Here is an 18,504-nt window from a genome sequence, read left to right as displayed (position 1 = left end):
TATTTACTTCTTTACATCCCTGAGGAGATTAACTGTGCAGAATCACATCCTGCTGTCTGAGGAGGGGCTGCCAGGAGCAGTACATGGATAATTCCAGAGTTCTGAAGATGATATCAGAGCATTGGGATCATACAGTCAAACCCCAAAATAAAACCAACAACCAAACCCCTGAGTAAAAAACCTAAAGTTAAAAAAGGTAAAATCATAGACCTGATTTTGCAAGGTTTGAATCCCTGCTCCAGACCCAGAATCCCAGGGGCTGGAAAAGCCCTCCCAGCCCATGGAGTCCCAGCTGTGCCTGATCCCCACCTTGTCCCCAGCCCAGAGCCCTGAGTGCCACATCCAGGCCTTGAGGTATCAGTGAGAAAGCTCCAAACCAAACCAAGCACAAAAATGCAGGCTGGATCAGAGCAGGGCTAAGCTCAAGTCACTTTTCCACCCACAAGTCTCAGGTGAATCAATTACCCCAGGATACCCCCAGAGATTTACAGCTGTAGCTTAAAGGCTGCCTCTCCTCACTGGAATGATCCCACCACAGAAGCTGCCACACCTTTCTTACTTCAGAGGGCTTTCTATTAAAGAATATATTTTATATTTCCTTAGAAAGACCCAGGTTCCTAAGGTGGGGCTCAGGAATCTGGAAGGAGATGTCTGTAAGCTCTGGGTGGGGTTTATGTAAGATCAACCCACTGGTACAAACTGGTGTCACCTGTGTGTCCCCACAGCTCCCTGGGGACATGAAGCACCAGCTCATATTTACAGAAGGACCTTTCCATTCTGGGGACAGGGACTTTAATGACTTTTCACTCCAGCAAACACAGCTCGTGCCAGTTAAGCAGTTGTTATTCCCAGGCTGTCAATGGCATGAACCAGGTGCATCCCTATTTTAGATCCATCCCTGTTTTCTCTCTCCTATTGATGGGATTCAGCGTGAAGTTTAAATTCTAAGGGTGTTGATTAGCAAGGATAAATACAACAAGCCAACTGAAACCCATTTTAAATTGATTCAGCTGAAAAAAAAAAAAAATAAATTCAGTTAATCCACAAAACCCATCTCAGGAACCAGGTCAAGAATTCAACAAACACTGAAAAGTCAGAGACAGACAAATGCCTACAACTGCACTAAATGGAGTGAATATTTTTGTACTCTGTCTAATAAATCTTTGTTAAGGATGTGGGAGGGTTTTTTTTTAGGATCAAAGGTATTTCTGTTGTGAAGATCATTGCTGAAATATCTGGAATTGATAAGACTTGAAATGCCAGAAGAACTGGCCCAGGAACAGTGCTACCAGGAATATCCAAAGGTGTCTGCACTTACAGCACATCCCTGCCCAAAAACTGGCAAGAAGACAAGAATTACCAGACAGCTGTTCAGGCTGTGAATAAGACCCAAGGAAATATTGGCCTGCAACAACCAGAGATCAAAGTCAGCCCCTTTCAGTCTGAATATGATAAATATCCACCAGATTTTCACCATGTTTTTAGGAGTATTTCAAATCTGTTACTTTTTTTTTTTTTTTTTTTAAATCTGCTTTGATCCTTTAAATGTATCTTTAATTCTTTAAATTTTCTGGAATACTTTTTATGAAGCATTCTGGCTATTTTCCTGAGGTGAAATGCCTCAGGACTGAATCCTGCCAGGCTGCCAGGAGGAGTCCAAAGGGGCTTGGAGCACCCTGGGAGAGTGGAAGGTGACTCTGAGCTTTAAGGTCCTTTCCACCCCATCCCAGTCTGGGATTCTGGGACTGAAGGATCCTGACTGTTCTGCCCTGTCAGGAGCAGAACCTGGAGCAGCCTCCAAGGACTGCAAACAGCTCCCAGGAGCCTCCTTGTGCAGCCAGGGATCCTCCTGGGCAGGCATTCCAGGCAGGAACGCTGCTGGCTGTGGCCCAGGAGCTGGCTGGGGGAGGGAACTGCTCAAAGTGTCTCCTCTTGCCTCACTGACCTTCTTTTTTTCTGCTACAAATCCCAATTCCACCTTTTCACTCAATCAATTCATCAAAAAGATGCAGAGTGCTTGAGAGAGAAAGAAGACTAAATACCAACACCCTTGTTCTTTTAGGAAGTTTATTGATTGTAATTTTACACAATACTAATCAGGATACACTGCCAGCAGCAACAGAACTGTCACTGATGGGATTCCCAGCCTACAAAATAAGCCCTTGGGAAAAGGTATGTTAGGAGCTCCTTGGAGCAGAGCAGTTGCTTAATAGGTAAAAATGAGTTTAAAAACTGCAAGAAGCTTTCAGGAGTGTTAAAGAGACAACAGGATTCCCTGCTATTAAAAAAAAAACAACCCAACACCCACATGATCTCCAGAGCCTTACAGCAAATATTATGCCAATTAAAGGAATGAGAATGGAAAGAAGTGATGAATCCTACCCTGTAGTTAGGCAGCTATCCCAGTAAAATGTAAAACCCAACAAGGTAGGGGGTTCAAGGGAATTTTAACCATTTCTGAAAGCTAAAAAGAACTAATAAGCCAGCTTGGGTTTGGTTCATGTATAAAATCCCAGAATATCCTGAGCTGGTGGGACCCCCAGGGATCCCCCAGTGCCCCCCTGCCCTGCCCAGACCCCCCCAACAAGCCCAGCCTGGGCATCCCTGGCAGCGCTGTCCAAGCTCTCCTGGAGCTCTGGGGTTGTGACCACATTTCATGATATTAAATATCAGACTTCTGGACAAGACAAACCCAGAGCAAAAGATGTGATCCAAAGTCCAAGAAGCTGAAGTTGACCTTCCCTAAACCACACAGGCCTAACTGCAGCAACACAGATCATTCCTGTGTGCTTGTCACTGCAGTTTAACTCAGATTTAGGAGAGTAAAAACAGAGATCAGGCATTCAAAATATTCCTCCCTTGGCTGGTCTTGCTGAGGCTGAGTACAAGGATGGGGTTAAAACTTGTCAAGAGTTACACAGAATATCAACACTGGTTATTAATATCAACCAGGGATGTGCTTAGAACCTTTTCACACCAGCTATTCCCATTTCAGGGATTTGGAATATCTACCTGGATTGCCTGAGGAAGGCTATGGCTCGGTAGCCAATGTCCCTTCTGTAGATGGCCCCCTGGAAGTGGATGGCAGCCACGCCCAGGTTGGCCTCCCGAAGCGCCGCGGGCAGGTCCTCCTTGATGGCCGTGACCGTGAGCACTCTGCCCCCGCTGGTCACCACCCTGCCGTCCTTCAGGGCTGTGCCTGCGTGGAACACCTCCAGCCCCAGCTGCTTGGCCTTAGCAAGCCCTGTGGGTATTGTGGAAAAGATCAGCTGTTGGTTAGAACGTTCTCAGTGAAGAGATATGGAGCACTTTGTGTCTGAAAACCGCAGATGAAGTCAGGGTGATCCTGCTGGGAAATGGGAATAAATCTGTAAAAAATACCTCTGGAGGAGAGACAAGTCTGCCTGTGTGCTCAGGGATGTGGGAAGAGGCATTCAGCTGGCACACAACAACTGATTCCAGCTGGGTTTCTATGCCTCAGTGACACCCAGAACACAAAACTTGAGCATCAACGTGACCCAAGAACCCTGATCAGAACCACCTGACTGCAGCAGGTATTAAATATCAATGCTGTGCCACTATCAAAGCACAGTGTGGAGAACTGAAAATACACCAAAATAAACTGAGATGTGTGAAAATTCACCTGCTCTTGCTGACCCAGAACCAGAGTTTCTATGAATCTCAGTTCCAGTGATTCACCTTCCTGCAGCAGGAAGAGAACAGGGAGAGGCCAGGGTGGGGAATGAGCCTCCTGCAGCTTCTCCTGCTCTATTTACCTGTTATTTCCAAGCCCTTGGGATATGCCCCTGGATAGCCTTGGCTAGCCATGACCACAGTCACAGCTGCACTGTTCTCTTTCCAGGCTGGCATGGAGCTGGCCAACCTCCTGTTGATCACTGCCTGCATAACCTCGTACAGGTCGCTCCTCAGCAGGGGCAGAATCACCTGCAGAAACACAGCAACAAATCAGATGAGGTAATCTTGCATTTCCTGGCCTTGAAAAGACACTAATGCAGCTGAAAAAACAGCATTAAATATGCCCTTATATTGTACTTTCACACATCATACATGCAGTGTATGTTGTGAGAGCCTTGAAGAGAATTTCTGTCCTTGAAGAGAATTATTACATATGGGGAGGAAAGGGTGAGGACAAAGAACCTAATTTGTTCTGAAGAATAGAAATTAAGAGTTTTGTTCCATTTGTTAGCAGAGAACAAGGAAAAATCCAGAATCCATTCCATAAAAGACAGGGAAGTGCTGAGCTCTTCTCAAGCTGACCCTTGCACAGCCCAGATTTGAGTCCAGCCTACTGAAATCCTCTCTGGAACAGAACAATTTCCTTTCAGACCTTCTGCCTTGAACAAACAACCCAAATATTTTAAATCTTGGTGCAATGAGCTGGTTATTCACCCCAAATCTGGTTAACAACAGTGGTAGATGGCCACAGATTTTACTCCTCCCATAAACAACTCACCTGACACTCTGGGTCACCAAATCTGCAGTTAAATTCCAGAACTTTAGGCCCATCTTTGGTGAGCATTAATCCAGCATAAAGCACACCTAGAACAAAAAAAAACATAGAAAAAAATCTCTCAGGAATTCACTTGTTTTAAAGCTGTTGATAACAGGGTTTTAAAGGCTGCCACCTGTGCTCAGTGAATTTGAGAAACAGTAAAAATAAATCAGGCAGAAATAGTTGTCACAATTTTACAGCTTATTTTTTGAATATTTTCCTTTCTGTTCCTCCTCACTTGAGAAATTATCCCCTGTTCACAAAATGACCTCTGTTGATTTCCAGGGACTCTGAATCAAGGCACTGGTACCAAATCCAGTTCCTAATAAATCAAAGCTGTGATTTATTATTAACTCAACCTCCAGTGTGAGTTAGGCTACAAAGAGGAAAAAGCAAAATAAAAGGTTGTTCTCTTTATGATTGAAAATCCCTAAGTTTTATACATACCCAAATAGGGGACACCTTCTTTCCTCATGCCATCAACAGTCTTCTGAAGAACAGTCTCTCTTATCTTCTGCAGCAAATCTTTAGAAATCTAATAAAAAATTATTAGAAAACAGTGTAAAAAGGGAGGGCTTGGTTTTTTGTTTTTAAGAGCCAGGCAGAATTCTTGGATGGTTTCTTGCTCACTCCAATGGAAAGCTAATATTTTTCTCTCTATTTCTGCTAATAGAAGTTCCCTATCAAACAAACCCCAAACTACCTCAAGCCACAGCCAAAATTCACCATTAGCTTTGTTTGGCACAAGATGAAACTGTGGGTTTAAGCCCTTGGTTCTAATGAGCAGCATTTCATAATTAAATCCCATTCATAATACTAAAATCCCAATCAAATATAAGGTTGTAGAAATAACACTTCCCCCTTTATAATTCCAAGTAATTCAGTGGAGATATCCTCCTCTTTAGAGAGATTTGTGGAGCTGGGGATTTTACTGGCCAGGTCTGCTTTAGGCATCCAGCAGAGCCTATTCTCTCCTGCTCCTCATGCTGGAATTAAACATCCCCACAGGTTTTCAGTGACAGCTGGACTGAAACATCCCCATAGCAGTCCCTTTTCCCTCCCTCATTATTGCATTTTCCCCCTCCTTATCAATCCTTTCTCACCTGAGGAGCTGGGGAATAAGCTCCCATCCCTCCTGTGTTGGGGCCTTCATCTCCATCCATCAGCCTCTTGTGGTCCTGGGCTGGGGGCATGGGAGCAATGGTGACTCCATCACTGAAACACAGGCACTAAAACAAGGACAGCAGTTCAAATTCCTGGGTGTGCTTACAATTAAATGCAATTAGTGCAAATAGGGTTGATTTTCAGCGTGACCAAAGGGTATTTAAGAGGATAAACTCTGCCTCCCTGATAAGATAAAATAACTGATGGGGTTCAAAGCATTTGCCTTTTCCTCAGGAAGAAGGGACTCATTTTGTGTGACCTTCCTTCAAAAATTAATAAAACCTATAAAAATTATACCATCAGCATTTGTACTAAAAAGAAACACTCAAAAGGTTTTAAATAAAAAATAATTAAAATACTGCCTGATGGAAATGACTTCTTCTTTTCCCCTCCCTGGAAGGAAGGCCTTACATTCCTTTCAAGACTTCCTTTTCCTTGCTGATGAAGCTATTTACTTGTGAAATATTTATAAATTATTTACATAGCAGTTGTTTTTATCCTCAATATCTTCAGAATAACAAGCCTGCTGGCATCTTCTGGAACTGGGTGATGTTGTGCACTCAAACTGGGTAACGTTGTTCCCTGTCTGGACTAATGGGAGCAGTACTCAAAACCATTTTACAGTGCTAATTATAAACCAGGAAGGATCCAAAATAAGCCACACAGCTGTCTCTAACCAATACAGTTTTATTTATAAGCAGGGCATGGTTTTAATTTAACTGATAAAATCCTCCACTTTGTAGGTGAAGGCACTTAGTGAATCCCAAACAATTTAGAGCAGGTAGAACCAAAGTGTTACATGAGATGCACTTACAGAAATTTCTTCTCCTTCAAGGAGTTCTTCAACAACAACAGTTTCCCCAGCTGTGCCAAAACTCTTATCCTACAGTGAAACAAAATCCATTTAGTTCTGTTTCAGTTTTAAACTACTTAAAATGCAACAAGAAACATTTTTAATACAGCCAAAAATGCAGCAGAGGTTTGAGATGACGAATCTATTCTCCCACCAGGGATGTCAGCAGATGTGAAATCCCTACTCCTCTTTTCTGTTTACTCTTAAATAAGTGCAGGATTATTTATTATTATTTATTACTGAATATTTTCAAATGGCAGAGGGTATTTGTGATTACTGAGCAATTCCTCATGCTCTGCATTCTGAAATTCCCCCCAAGAGCAGTGACAGCCAAGTCTCCAGTCTGCACTTTCACTGGATAAAAAATTTTATGCAATTTTATACAATACATGGGAAGGGAGCCAGATTCTCATATCCCAGTGCAATGTTTGAACATTGACTGCATATTCTGGGTAATTAAGACATTAACAACAACCAGCCCACACTGCCAAGGTGATTCTGGGGGTCTCTAGAAATGTCTAACTTGCAGGTTTTTTGTACAAGACACTGGGCCCTGTTCAGACATGAATTGTCCAGTGACCACAGACCACCCAAAATGTGACTGCAGCCCCCATGCTCTGATTCTTGAAGCACAAGTGTGTCAGATAATGTCTCCCATGGATCAGCAGAGACCCATGGAATTTTAGGATGCTTGTGCTGCTGACACCAGCTGAGGGCCTGACCTGGGAGCCTCAGCTCTGTGTTCTTCACTGGGCAGATAAAATTACTTCATTTGGCCTCACTTCAAAACTTGAAGCTCCAAATATATTTGTGAAATATCCTTCCTCAGTGTGAGCTTCACTTGAAATAATCCCAGCAAAATCCTAGAATTTGCACACTGAAGTGCTGTGCTTAGTCCTAACGGTGCTTGTAAAGATCCACCTCAATCACTGAGTTCATGTTCCTGCACTGTGGGACCTGTTGGACTGCAGGAGTCTCAAAACAGTGAAAAAGAAAAAGGAATTGCATACAAAAGTGAAGTAAGAGTGGGTTTTCATGAAGAATTGTTTTATTTTAGCCTACAGAAACAAGCAATAAATACAACAGAGTTTCACAGCTGGCCAAACAAAAGGGTATAAGGTTTGATGTCTTACAGCCAAGTTCCTATTGCATGAAATAAGGAAAATCTGTGATGCTCTGAGGTGGTGAGGAGCTGATTTTGGGTGAGACATCCCTTCTCACCTGCATGATTTCAGTGACAGCTTTGCAGGCCTCTTCCTTGGTCGATGCCACGATGACTCCTTTGCCAGCTGCCAGGCCACTGGCTTTGACAACCAAAGCAGGGAAGGTGGCACTGCCAAGGCACAGGACAGACATTCAACATAAACAGGCCTTGCAAGGACATTCTGAACATTTCAAGAGTTGAAAGATCAAAGTACTTCTCAGTTTTCATGGCAACCTTATTGAGTAACACACAAATCACACCAGGTTCCTCTCGTTATGCTCTGCCTTAAAAAGGATCCTCCTTCTTTTCCCCACCAGGGAATTTCCTGACTGTTCATTACTGCTTTCCATTTGGGAATTTCCTCTTGTATCATCTGGGGTCACCTGGGTTGTTCTGTGATGAGCAGATCATCAGTTCAGTTGGAGCAATTCTCCAGATTTTTTTTTTAGTGGAGAAAAAGAAAAAGAAGCCAGCACAGATGGCTCTGGGCTGCTCCCTGCTTTTCCCCAGCAGGCAGACTGACAAAAAAGCCACAAAAGCTTGTCCTACATTATCCTGTGAACTGAACAATGAACATTTCATTTAGAGCAGGAGGAACCATTTTTTTCTCAGACTTGCTGCAGTTTGAGAGAACCACGGTAGGTGACCCTTCGCAGATGTTCTATCCCAAAGGTATCGATAGATGAGCAATCACTGGATATCCAGCACACTGTCAATAAGAAAATGTCTAAAATGACAAGAATTGTACCTGTTGATAAAGGCACATGCTGCTTTGGGATCAGTGAAGGATTTCCATCTGGCAGTGGGGATCTCATGACGATCCAGAAAGGCTTTGGTAAAGCTCTTACTGGACTCCAGCTGAGCTGCCTTTGCTGTGGGGCCAAAACACTTGATCCCAGCTGCTGTCAAGTCATCCACAATTCCTAAACACAAAACATGTTATGAACCTCCAGATGATTTCTGGGAGTCAGGCCAGCCAAGTCCAGGGCTGCACTGATTCCTTGGAGCAAGAATGCCAGGAACAAGAAGTCATCTGTGTCTGCAGTGCCTGTTTTCCTCAGTGGAACCAGGAGCAGGTAACCCTGCACCACTGCAGGCCTGAGAGGCTGTGCTGGGTTTGGGAAGAGATGACAATCCCCCCCTGGTTTAAGACACCTTTTGAGTTAAAAGATCAGCATAAGTCTTTGATGAAGATGCCAAAAGGTTTAAGCAGAAAAAACTACCAGCATTTTTATAATTAGGTTTTTTTACCAAGACTCAAATTACAATTATTTCAAAAGATGAAAACTCCATGAGAAAACCAAAACTGGCTTTCTTGCCCCTTCAGAAATTCCTTTTCACCTCAGAACAACTCTGGATTTCAAGGAAACTGCTCCAGAGGATCTGTTTCCATTCAGACTGGAGACACTGCTGAATGATGCACAGATGAGGACTAAAATTTACTTTTCTTCCTAAATGCTGAAGGCTGTGACTTCCAGCTCGTGTCTCTTACCAGCAGCAAGAGGAACCTCAGGACCGACCACCACCAGCCTGATGTCCTGGTCCTTGCAGAACTGGGCAACAGCAGCGTGGTCACTGACTGGAACAGCTGTTGGAGACACAAAACAGGGAAAGATCCCATCCATGAGTGCTCCTCAGCACTGAGTTATCCCAGAGCACTCACCAGCCTCTCCTTCTGGGCTGTCAGGGCACTGGGAACCTGGAGGAGTGAGGCCCACACTGACAGAGACTCACCCAAAACACAGCCCCAAACCCCAGGCAAAGGCTCTGGCTGGACATGCACTGTCAGAGTCATAAATCATGGAATATCCTGAGCTGGAGGGACCCCCAGGATCTCCCAGTGCCCCCCTGCCCTGCCCAGACCCCCCAACAAGCCCAGCCTGGGCATCCCTGGATGCTCCTGGAGCTCTGGCAGCCTCGGGGCCGTGCCCATTCCCTGGGGAGCCTGGGCAGTGCCAGCAGCCTGTGGGGAAAGAGGAGCCTTGCCCTAAAAGCCAACCTAAATCCCTGCTGGGCCAGCTGCAGCCGCTCCCTGCTGCTGTCCCTGTGGCAGGAGCAGAGCCCGGAGCTGTCCCTGCGCTGCCCCTCAGGAGGAGCTGCAGCCCCGGGGAGCTCTGACCTCAGGCTCCTCCAGGCTGAACTGACCCAGTCACCTCGTGGGGCCCCTCCAGACCCTTCTCCACCTTCATAGCCCTGTCAACCCACCTTGCTCTTGAAGGTGACAAAAAACAGCTCTGGGATCCCCTGGGCTGCCAGCCAGCCAGGTCTGATCCCTAGGAACACCCTGTTTGCCTAAGCAGCATCACAAAGAATCCAAGAAAATAAAAAATTCTGAAGGAAAAAATATAACTTTATTTCCAGCAAGTCTCCTCCCTGAGGAGGGTCACCATGGAGCTTTACAGAGGTAAGACCAGGCTGGATGGGGCTTGGAGTAGCCTGGGACAGTGGGAGGTGTCCCTGCCCATGGCAAGGGGTGGCACTGGGTGGGCTTTAAGGTCCCTTCCAACCCAAACCATTCCACAGTTGTGTGATTTTAAGATGTTGGTGCCTGGAGGGTGTTGGGGATGAAACAAATGGCTGGTGGTAGAGTTCCAACTCATCCTTTTACTTTTTTCTTTCTTTCTGCAGTGCCACCTATAAATTGCACTAAACCGAGCCCTTTGAAAGCAAGGGGAAGCAGAACTATTCTTTTTTTTACATTATGGTGAACTTAATTAAGAAGGACACTGTGCTGTCATTATGACTGAGGATATATGGGCTCTGGCTGTTACAACCATTATCTTTCCAAAAACAAACATTCAGTGTGATGACACTTGGAATGCCCCAAACTGTGCAAACAAAAGAAACGTCCTGCACCAAAGACAATAATGTCAATCTCATGATACAAAAGTTACGCAAAGACCCTGCAATTCCATGGCTTTTATCATGAATAAATAAAGCCAAGGTCTGCAGAGGATGGAAACACGGATCCAGAGAGCCAGAAAAGAGATGAGGCCAGTGTGGATTGGCTGCTTGTGCAGGGAGGAGACTGCACACACCAGGGCATGGTGCTGGCAAAGGGAGAACAGAATCCCAGGATCACCAGGGCTGGAGGAGCCCTTCAGGACCACCCAGTCCCACCCAGCACCACCCCAAACCCTGTCCCCAAGGGCCACATCCACACTCCTCTGGGACAATTCCAGTGACTCTGAACCTCCCTGGGCAGCTCATCCCAAGGCCTGACCACTCTTGCAGAGAAAAATATTTTCCAATCTCCAATCTGACTCTTCCCTGGTGTAATTTAGGGCCATTTTCTCTTGTCCTTTCCTTAGGCCATGGCAGAAGACTGGCATTACACCGGGAGCTGATGGTCTCCTCCAGCCAAATTCTGGGGAGTGATGGGAGGAAGGAGGTGACAGGACTTTGGTCAGTGCCCACTGTGCTCCCTTACCCTGGATGAATAAATTCATAGAAGCATTGAACCCCAGACTTGTTTGGGCTGGGAGGGACCTCAGAGCCCACCCATTCCCAGCCCTGCCATGGCAGGGACACCTCCCACTGTCCCAGGAGCTCCCAATGTCCAGCCTGGCCTTGGGCACTGCCAGGGATCCAGGGGCAGCCCCAGCTGCTCTGGGAATTTTCATCCCTCCCAGGGAACAATTCCTGCCCACAAAATTTCCTGATTCCACAACAGAATCTACATTTTGGTTATAGGTTTACCCTATTCAAGTGGGGTGGGGGGAACACCCAGACAGAACACAAATAAAAATCACCTCCTTGGCACCTCTTTAACAGCTCAGTTATTTTGTTCCACCAACAAAGGCATTTGACATCTGCGTGCAGTTGATGCCAGTTGACTTCTAGCTCACCCACAAGCACAACACACCTGTGCCAGAGCCTCCCCTCTTCCCAGGGAAGGATTCCTTCCCAACATCCCATCCAACCCTGCCCTCTGGCAGTGGGAAGCCATTCCCCCTTGTCTCAGCACTCCAGATACTCCTGTCCCTCTCCAAGCAGGAGAGCCTGGAATTCACCCCAAACTTCTTTGCTGCAGGTTTGATCTCATGATATGAACAGTGAGTGTGGCACAAAATTTACAGGATGGAGAAATGTCCTAAGAACAAACAAGAAGGAACAAATGGTGTTGTTTATCCCTGATTTTAACTTTTCCCCCCAAGTGCCATCGTTCTCGGGTTGTCGACTGAAAGGGGACATTTCTGTAGCTGTGTTCGACTGCTTGAAACAACAGCTGAACATTCCTTTGGAACCACACAGGAAGATCCTGCACCAAGGATTTCAAGGATGGAGCTTAAATTTAAGAGCACAAGTTACACTGAGAGGTAAAATTTGACAGAAGGAGGTGTCAGGATGGTGAAGTCCATTCACAGGCACACTGATGCATTCAGCAAGCCATTGTCTGTACTTCTGCACCAAAACTGTCCTGATAATCCACCTAAATTAAATATAAACCTGTATTTAGGCACCCAACCTAAATCCCACTTTATTGCTGGGAACAATTACCAGCTCACATCAACCACAAACAACATTTTTTCTTACTTGAGTACAGACTAAGTTTGAAAGATTTAAGGTTATTTATAATTTTCATCTCAATTTTTCATATTTCAGTAATCACCCAAGACCCAGAGCTTCAATCCTAATTAAAGGCAATTCCATGACCACGAAGGGAGGACAAACTTACAGAGCCAAATCTTGATTACAGCAAAAAAAAAAACCCAGAAACCAGGGAAGGAGATTCCCAGATATCCCAAGTATTGTTTCCCACACAACATAACAGGGCTCATGTGCTGCTGTAAAGCTGTTCCACATTTTCCACCCTGAGTTAAATCAAGGCCCCAGTGACAGCACTGGAATTCCTGAACAGGTGAGACAAATTCTTTTCTTAAAAACCCACACAAGTCAAACTCTTCATAAATTCTAGGCTCTTCCTGGGGTGGTGAAGATTTTTCTCCTAAAGCACAGGTGAGTCCATCTACAGAACAAAACCATTTATTCCACATGGGAGAGATTTGATGGGCCTGGCTTGAGATCAAGCATTTTCCACCTACTGGTGCAGTGTTTTTAATGGGATGAAAGAGAGAAAAAAACAGAGGGGAGTTCAAAAAGGCACAGCTTGAAAAAAAATGCTGGAATTCCCATTCCACAGGCCCTGCAGCCTGGCACTGAACCCATTCAGCACAAGGGTAAAGGTTTTTTTTTGACTTTCTGGTCTTGTCAAGCTCTTCAGAGGCCAAAAAGAGCAAAAAACTGGAGTGAGGAGAAGCTCACTCATGATGCTGTGACTGGTCAAAGAAATGATGGACCAAGTTGTTCCAAAAGCCTGTAATTAAGCATTCCAATGGAATTCTATTCAATAATTACCTGCTGTACAAGAACCTGGCAGCACTCACGTTTCCCCATGAGACAGCAACACGCAAAGCTACTCCCACACCAGCACAAGTGCAGAAAATGGATGTGTCTGATCCACATTCACATGCACCCTGTGTTAACTTGAATTCCACACCTTATCACATGTTCCAAAGGGAAAACTGAAGTCTCAGGCGAGTTAGAGCCCCTAAATCAGGATCTGTTCTGTAAAGGACACAGGAATCTCTGTGGTCTGCACTGATTCCCTGCGTGCCAGCACCTCAGACCAGGCTTTTTTGAAATGCAGCTCAAAATTCTGGATGCTCAATTTGCAACATCTGAAGCTTGATTTCTCCAAACTAAATAACTATGAAAAGTTTCAATTGCAGCAAGTCAGAGCTTAATATGTTAAAGAGCTCCAACACAGCAGTCAGTACACAGAGAAACATTTGAAGGTAACCTTGATTTCTTAAGGTCACTAAGAGAAAGGAATGAATTTATGTTCACAGTGACAAAGTGTCCTTGTCACAGGTTGTGGGGATCATGGGGTTTCAACACACTTCAGAGAGCACAAGAGGGAATTTAGGTGGCAGCCACAGCAATTATCCTGAGCCGGATTCCCAGAGGAACAGCTCTGGCTGAATCCTCCAAACCCAAACCTAAAGAATGAGATTTCACAGCTGAGATCTTATAAAATTAATTACACAACTTACACAAGGCTTTGCTCAGGTTTTGGCCTTTTTTTTTTTCGTCTTAACTGCATCTAAAATCTATTTCATATGCCCAAAACATTGAAAAATAGCAATCCATCATCATTATTATTATTATTTCATTATCATCATCATCCTTTCACACTACCAGCTGTGATTTCAGCTCACTCAGCAACATCTTGGTTGAATTATCAAATTTAAAAATGGTATTTTTTTTAGTTTTACCTGAATTGGAGATTTTTCCATTGTCAGCTGTCCCTGCATTTCCTGGAGCCACAAACACGTGTTTGACCTGTGGGGACTGGGCCAATTTCCAGGCCAGGGCGTGTTCCCTGCCTCCGCTGCCGATCACCAGCACCCGCTCAGCCATGGCCCTGCAGGAAAGCAGGACAAAGGAAAACAGCTGGAATTAGCTGGGGAAAGTGGGGAAAGCAAGAGCTTCAAGGACCATGAAGTGCTGGAGAGCTTCATCAGATGTGATACACACTAAACCTCCAAGGCTGAACCGCCCCAGAGCACGGCCGGAACCTGACAGGAAAACTATCCAGGGTTTGATTGGAAATTGCTCCCACTTATACAGAAAACTGGGATAGAGGAAAAACCCTGATGAGTAACCAGGCTGGGATTTGCAACCTAGAGAATCACAGACTCCCTGAAGGGTTTGGGTTGGAAGGGGTCTTAAAGTCCATCCAGTGCCAGCCCTGCCATGGAAGGGACACCCTCCACTGCCCCAGGCTGCTCCAAGCCCAGTGTCCAACCTGGCCTGGGACAGGGATAGGGAGTCCACAGCTTCTCTGAGCAAAAATTCCTTGGAGAATCCAAACCTGCAAAGGCCAAACCTCTTCTAATGCAGCCAGTGTATGAACACAGAGTTCATACAGTGTGTTCATACAGTGTTTGGAGCTGGATGGGGCCATTCAAGAGATTTCAGAGGCAATGACTGAAAAGCTCTGAACACCTCATGGAAAGGAAAGGCTTTAAGCAATGAGACAAGGAAGTAACTTCCAGCTCTGGCTTTCCTTGGAGAGAACAACCACAGGGCCAGCAACAGGTGGAATTAATAAAGGAGTTCACTCAGACGAGGTAGTATGGGGTATCCACTCCATTGTCCCATTCCAGTGAGGTTTGGAAAAGCACATGGACATTCTGCTGGCCAGTGGGTGCAGGGATAACCACGTCATTGCCTGGGTGTGCACACACAGATTACACACGTGGGGCTCACAGCAAAAGTACAACGTGTTCCCTGAGCTGCTCTGGAAGCCTCTGCCCTCTGAGATTTACTGCTCGGTGCACTCTCCACGTATTTACTGATGGAAGAGTTCACTTGCAATGACAAAATCCACTAGAATTCAGAAAACAGTAAAGAAAGAAAGGAAAGAGGATGTAATGTATAAACTGGTTATGTATGTCCTTATTTGGAGCTAAAATGACAGTTTGGGTTGGGTTGGGGGGACCTTAAAGCTCATGCCATTCCAACCCCCCTGCCATGGCAGGGACACCTCCCACTGTCCCAGGTGCTCCCAATGTCCAGCCTGGCCTTGGGCACTGCCAGGGATCCAGGGGCAGCCCCAGCTGCTCTGGCAATTCCATCCCAGCCCCTGCCCACCCTGCCAGGGAACAATTCCTGCCCAAGATCCCAAGATCCAGCCCTGCCCTCTGCCCCTAGCAGCCATTCCCTGGCTCCTGGCCCTGCAGCCCTTGGCCCCAGTCCCTCTCCAGCTCTCCTGGAGCCCCTTCAGGCCCTGCAAGGGGCTCTGAGCTCTCCCTGCAGCTTCTCCTCTCCAGGTGAGCACCCCCAGCTCTCCCAGGCTGGCCCCAGAGCGGAGGCTGTAGGGAATCACCTCCCACTCTCCCTGTGCTGGGGGAGGAACAGAGCCCAGAGAAGAGTTTAGGACAGAAAGCCAGGAGTGTCCCTGATGTAATCCCAGCACACGCAACACACAACCAGGGTCACCCTCTTCACACAGCCGGTCACTGACCCGCACGTGTCCAGTGCCCCAGGTGAGCCCAGAGCCCCCCCTTTGCAGGACAAGAGAGGATGACAACACAAAATACATCTTGAAAAGATATATAAAGAAAAACCAAAACAAAACCCAGAAGATTTCTAAGGGAAAAGCAAAAATGATCCAAAGCAGACTTTCAGACAAGGCAGGGATGTGCCTTTCCCTCACATCAGCTGCTACAGCTTGACTTGACTAAAGCAGTCCTGATGAAGCAAAATATCTGGATTAGGAAAACATCCTGATAAAGTCCAAAATAAATGTGGATAGAAGGATAAAATACAGAAAATTAACTCTGAGTGGTTTGCTATCAACTAAACACACCAGAGTTAACATTTAATGGTAGTTTCATGCTGGGAAAGATCAATTGGTTTCTAATCCAGCCTAGAGCCAAATATTGCAATGTTACTGACATATTTTAAGTATAAAACTCTATGATTACTTGCAATAAAAAAGCTCAGGTCAGGCTAAAAATTGTAAGTTATGGTGCAGCTGTTTGGGAAACCACATTATGCTCAACTCTTTTATATTACAACTCAAGCAAGAAGAAAAGAATGAGGGATACAACAAAGGGGTGAATTAGATAAAGACAGCAATATCACAGTAAGGTGGAAGAACATTTATCACACAGCAGGCAGCTGTCTCCTTGAAGTTAAAAGAGCATTGCCAGCAGTGTCCAGAGCCACTGGGCACTAAACAGTATTTTTTAAAGCAAATTTAAAAATAATAAGTTGAACTATACACATCATAATTTTCTGAAAAAAAAATAAATATATATATATATATATTTAAAACTTTTGACTTTCAAAATGTTAAAAGAATTAAATTTAAAAATTTAATTAAGTTAAAACTTTAACCCAGGATGATTTAAACGCAAGAGAGCCCCTACTCACTCTGTGCTATGTGTACCAGGCTGAGGAGAGCAGGACTCAGGAGCTCAGAGGCACAAAGAGAGCAGAGATTGGCAGCCCCTGGTTAAAATGTCCCTGCCCTGACATTCCCGCCCCACTGATGACCCCACAGCCAGCCAATGGTCAGGGAACTCCGGCCATTCCAGCTGGGAACGGCGGACAGAAGCTTCCCTACAATTGCTGGAGGAGTGAGAGGCAAAAACTTTGCAGGACAGGAGAAGCTCATCCTGTTGTTTCTAAACACCAAAATAAATTCTGCCCCATCCCAGGTATTTTTTTTTTTCTCAGTTAAAAACTGTTTATTAATCAGCTTGTGAACATTCTCTTGATATATATAAAAATCAGGATCTACAGTTTTGCAATAAATAAAAATTAGTCTATGTAATCAACAGTGTGATAAATAAGGGGTATGATGCAAATTATCATGGAATGGTTTGGGTTGGGAGAGACCTCAAAGCCCAGACAGTGCCAGCCCTGCCATGGCAGGGACACCTCCCACTGTCCCAGGAGCTCCCAATGTCCAGCCTGGCCTTGGGCACTGCCAGGGATCCAGGGGCAGCCCCAGCTGCTCTGGCAATTCCATCCCAGCCCCTGCCCACCCTGCCAGGGAACAATTCCTGCCCAAGATCCCATCCAGCCCTGCTCTCCTCCAGCTTAAGGCCCTTAAGAAATTCACACTCCACTAAGCCTTCACTGCTGATCAGCACAGCCTGAAGACCCAGTGACACTGTGGCCACCTCAAGGGACTCACCACGATGGCAACTCACTCAGAGTCACCTCCTTTTCCTCCCTGAGGCAGCATGTTCTGGTACTATTGTCAGCTGGAAGAATTCATCACGTACAGGACAAAGCTTTCTATGGGAGCAGTAAATACAACAAGCCATGCCTGATATTGTTAATCACTTGATATCAAAATGTGAGTGAAAATTAAGTTTCACACATTTGTTTTGAAGCTCGGTGTTATTTGTGCATCCCACTATGGTATCCTAGCAACTTTTATTTAGGAATGTGGCTTGAGAAGAACTTGTGGTGGCAGTGCCAGTTTAGGAAGGCTCAGATGTAGCCATGGCAGCCTCTGTTTTACACTGACACTCAAAATGTCATGGAGGCCCCTCTGCTGCCCAGCAGCACCTCACTTCAAAAATAAAGATCCCAAGAGGCAACATTCCTTTTTATTTTTGTCACTGATCCAGTAGTCAAAAATTTGTTCTCAAAAGACCTAAAGCCATTCACAAGGTAGATATTTACTCTGTGAGGATTATCACACCCCCAGGCATTTTGGAAGCAACATGTGAAATCCTTAAAGATTCCAAACCACGGGATGTCATTACCTTCTGCAACCATTGTCTGCTTTGGTAAAGAAGGAGAAGATGTTTGTTTAAAAGATGCTTTAAAATGAAGATAAGGGACATTTCAGGAGAGGGTCTGTTGTTAGATCCTTATATGAAGTGAGAAGAGGAAAGAAGAAATGAGTTAATCACTCCGTGTATCCCGGGGAGAGGAGGCAAGGACAGAGTGAAGACAAGGAGATTCCCAGAGCTTATCCCCAAGGATGCCAGGACAAAGTCAGCAAGGAGGAGCATCAGCCTGGAGACCTTTATCCTCGCTGCAGGAAGGCAGCTGGGGCTCACCAACAAACCAGGGAACTCTTCTTCGTGACCAGGGCCTGTGGAGCAGAGAAAATCAAGTGAGGGAGGCAAACCCCCACAGTCCTGAGAGCTTTCCCCATCCCAATTCCTGCACAGGGAGGCTCCAAACACAGGGAGCAGTGACAGGAGGCTACTCAGGTGCTGTCCTTCCCCTGTC

General features: G+C 45.5%; 1 protein-coding gene across 10 annotated transcripts in view; it reads right to left on the bottom strand.

The window, feature by feature from the left end:
* GART (phosphoribosylglycinamide formyltransferase, phosphoribosylglycinamide synthetase, phosphoribosylaminoimidazole synthetase) overlaps positions 1–18,504 on the bottom strand; it is a 34,998-nt gene that overhangs the window by 12,982 nt on the left and 3,512 nt on the right. For 4 of the 10 annotated variants that reach the window (XM_086883895.1, XM_086883900.1, XM_086883896.1 and 1 more), the window contains 11 exons: positions 18,330–18,364; positions 14,013–14,161; positions 9,227–9,322; positions 8,483–8,657; positions 7,752–7,863; positions 6,492–6,560; positions 5,617–5,742; positions 4,961–5,048; positions 4,475–4,560; positions 3,777–3,945; positions 3,013–3,244 (listed from right to left, as the gene is read on the bottom strand). In XM_086883895.1, the coding sequence (XP_086740021.1) occupies positions 3,013–3,244; positions 3,777–3,945; positions 4,475–4,560; positions 4,961–5,048; positions 5,617–5,742; positions 6,492–6,560; positions 7,752–7,863; positions 8,483–8,657; positions 9,227–9,322; positions 14,013–14,161; positions 18,330–18,364 (1,337 nt within the window). Of the gene's footprint in view, positions 1–3,012; positions 3,245–3,776; positions 3,946–4,474; positions 4,561–4,960; positions 5,049–5,616; positions 5,743–6,491; positions 6,561–7,751; positions 7,864–8,482; positions 8,658–9,226; positions 9,323–14,012; positions 14,162–14,745; positions 14,821–16,680; positions 16,798–18,029; positions 18,365–18,504 lie in introns of those variants that run through there. The other 6 variants (XM_086883898.1, XM_086883903.1, XM_086883901.1 and 3 more) reach the window with 4 other exon arrangements.

The sequence above is a fragment of the Cyanistes caeruleus genome, chromosome 3 (genome assembly GCF_971803275.1).
Source record: "Cyanistes caeruleus chromosome 3, bCyaCae1.hap1.1, whole genome shotgun sequence".
In the NCBI taxonomy this organism is placed as follows: Eukaryota; Metazoa; Chordata; class Aves; order Passeriformes; family Paridae; genus Cyanistes; species Cyanistes caeruleus.
The sequence above is the reverse complement of the archived record's forward strand: the minus strand, read 5'-3'. Positions and strand labels throughout refer to the sequence as shown.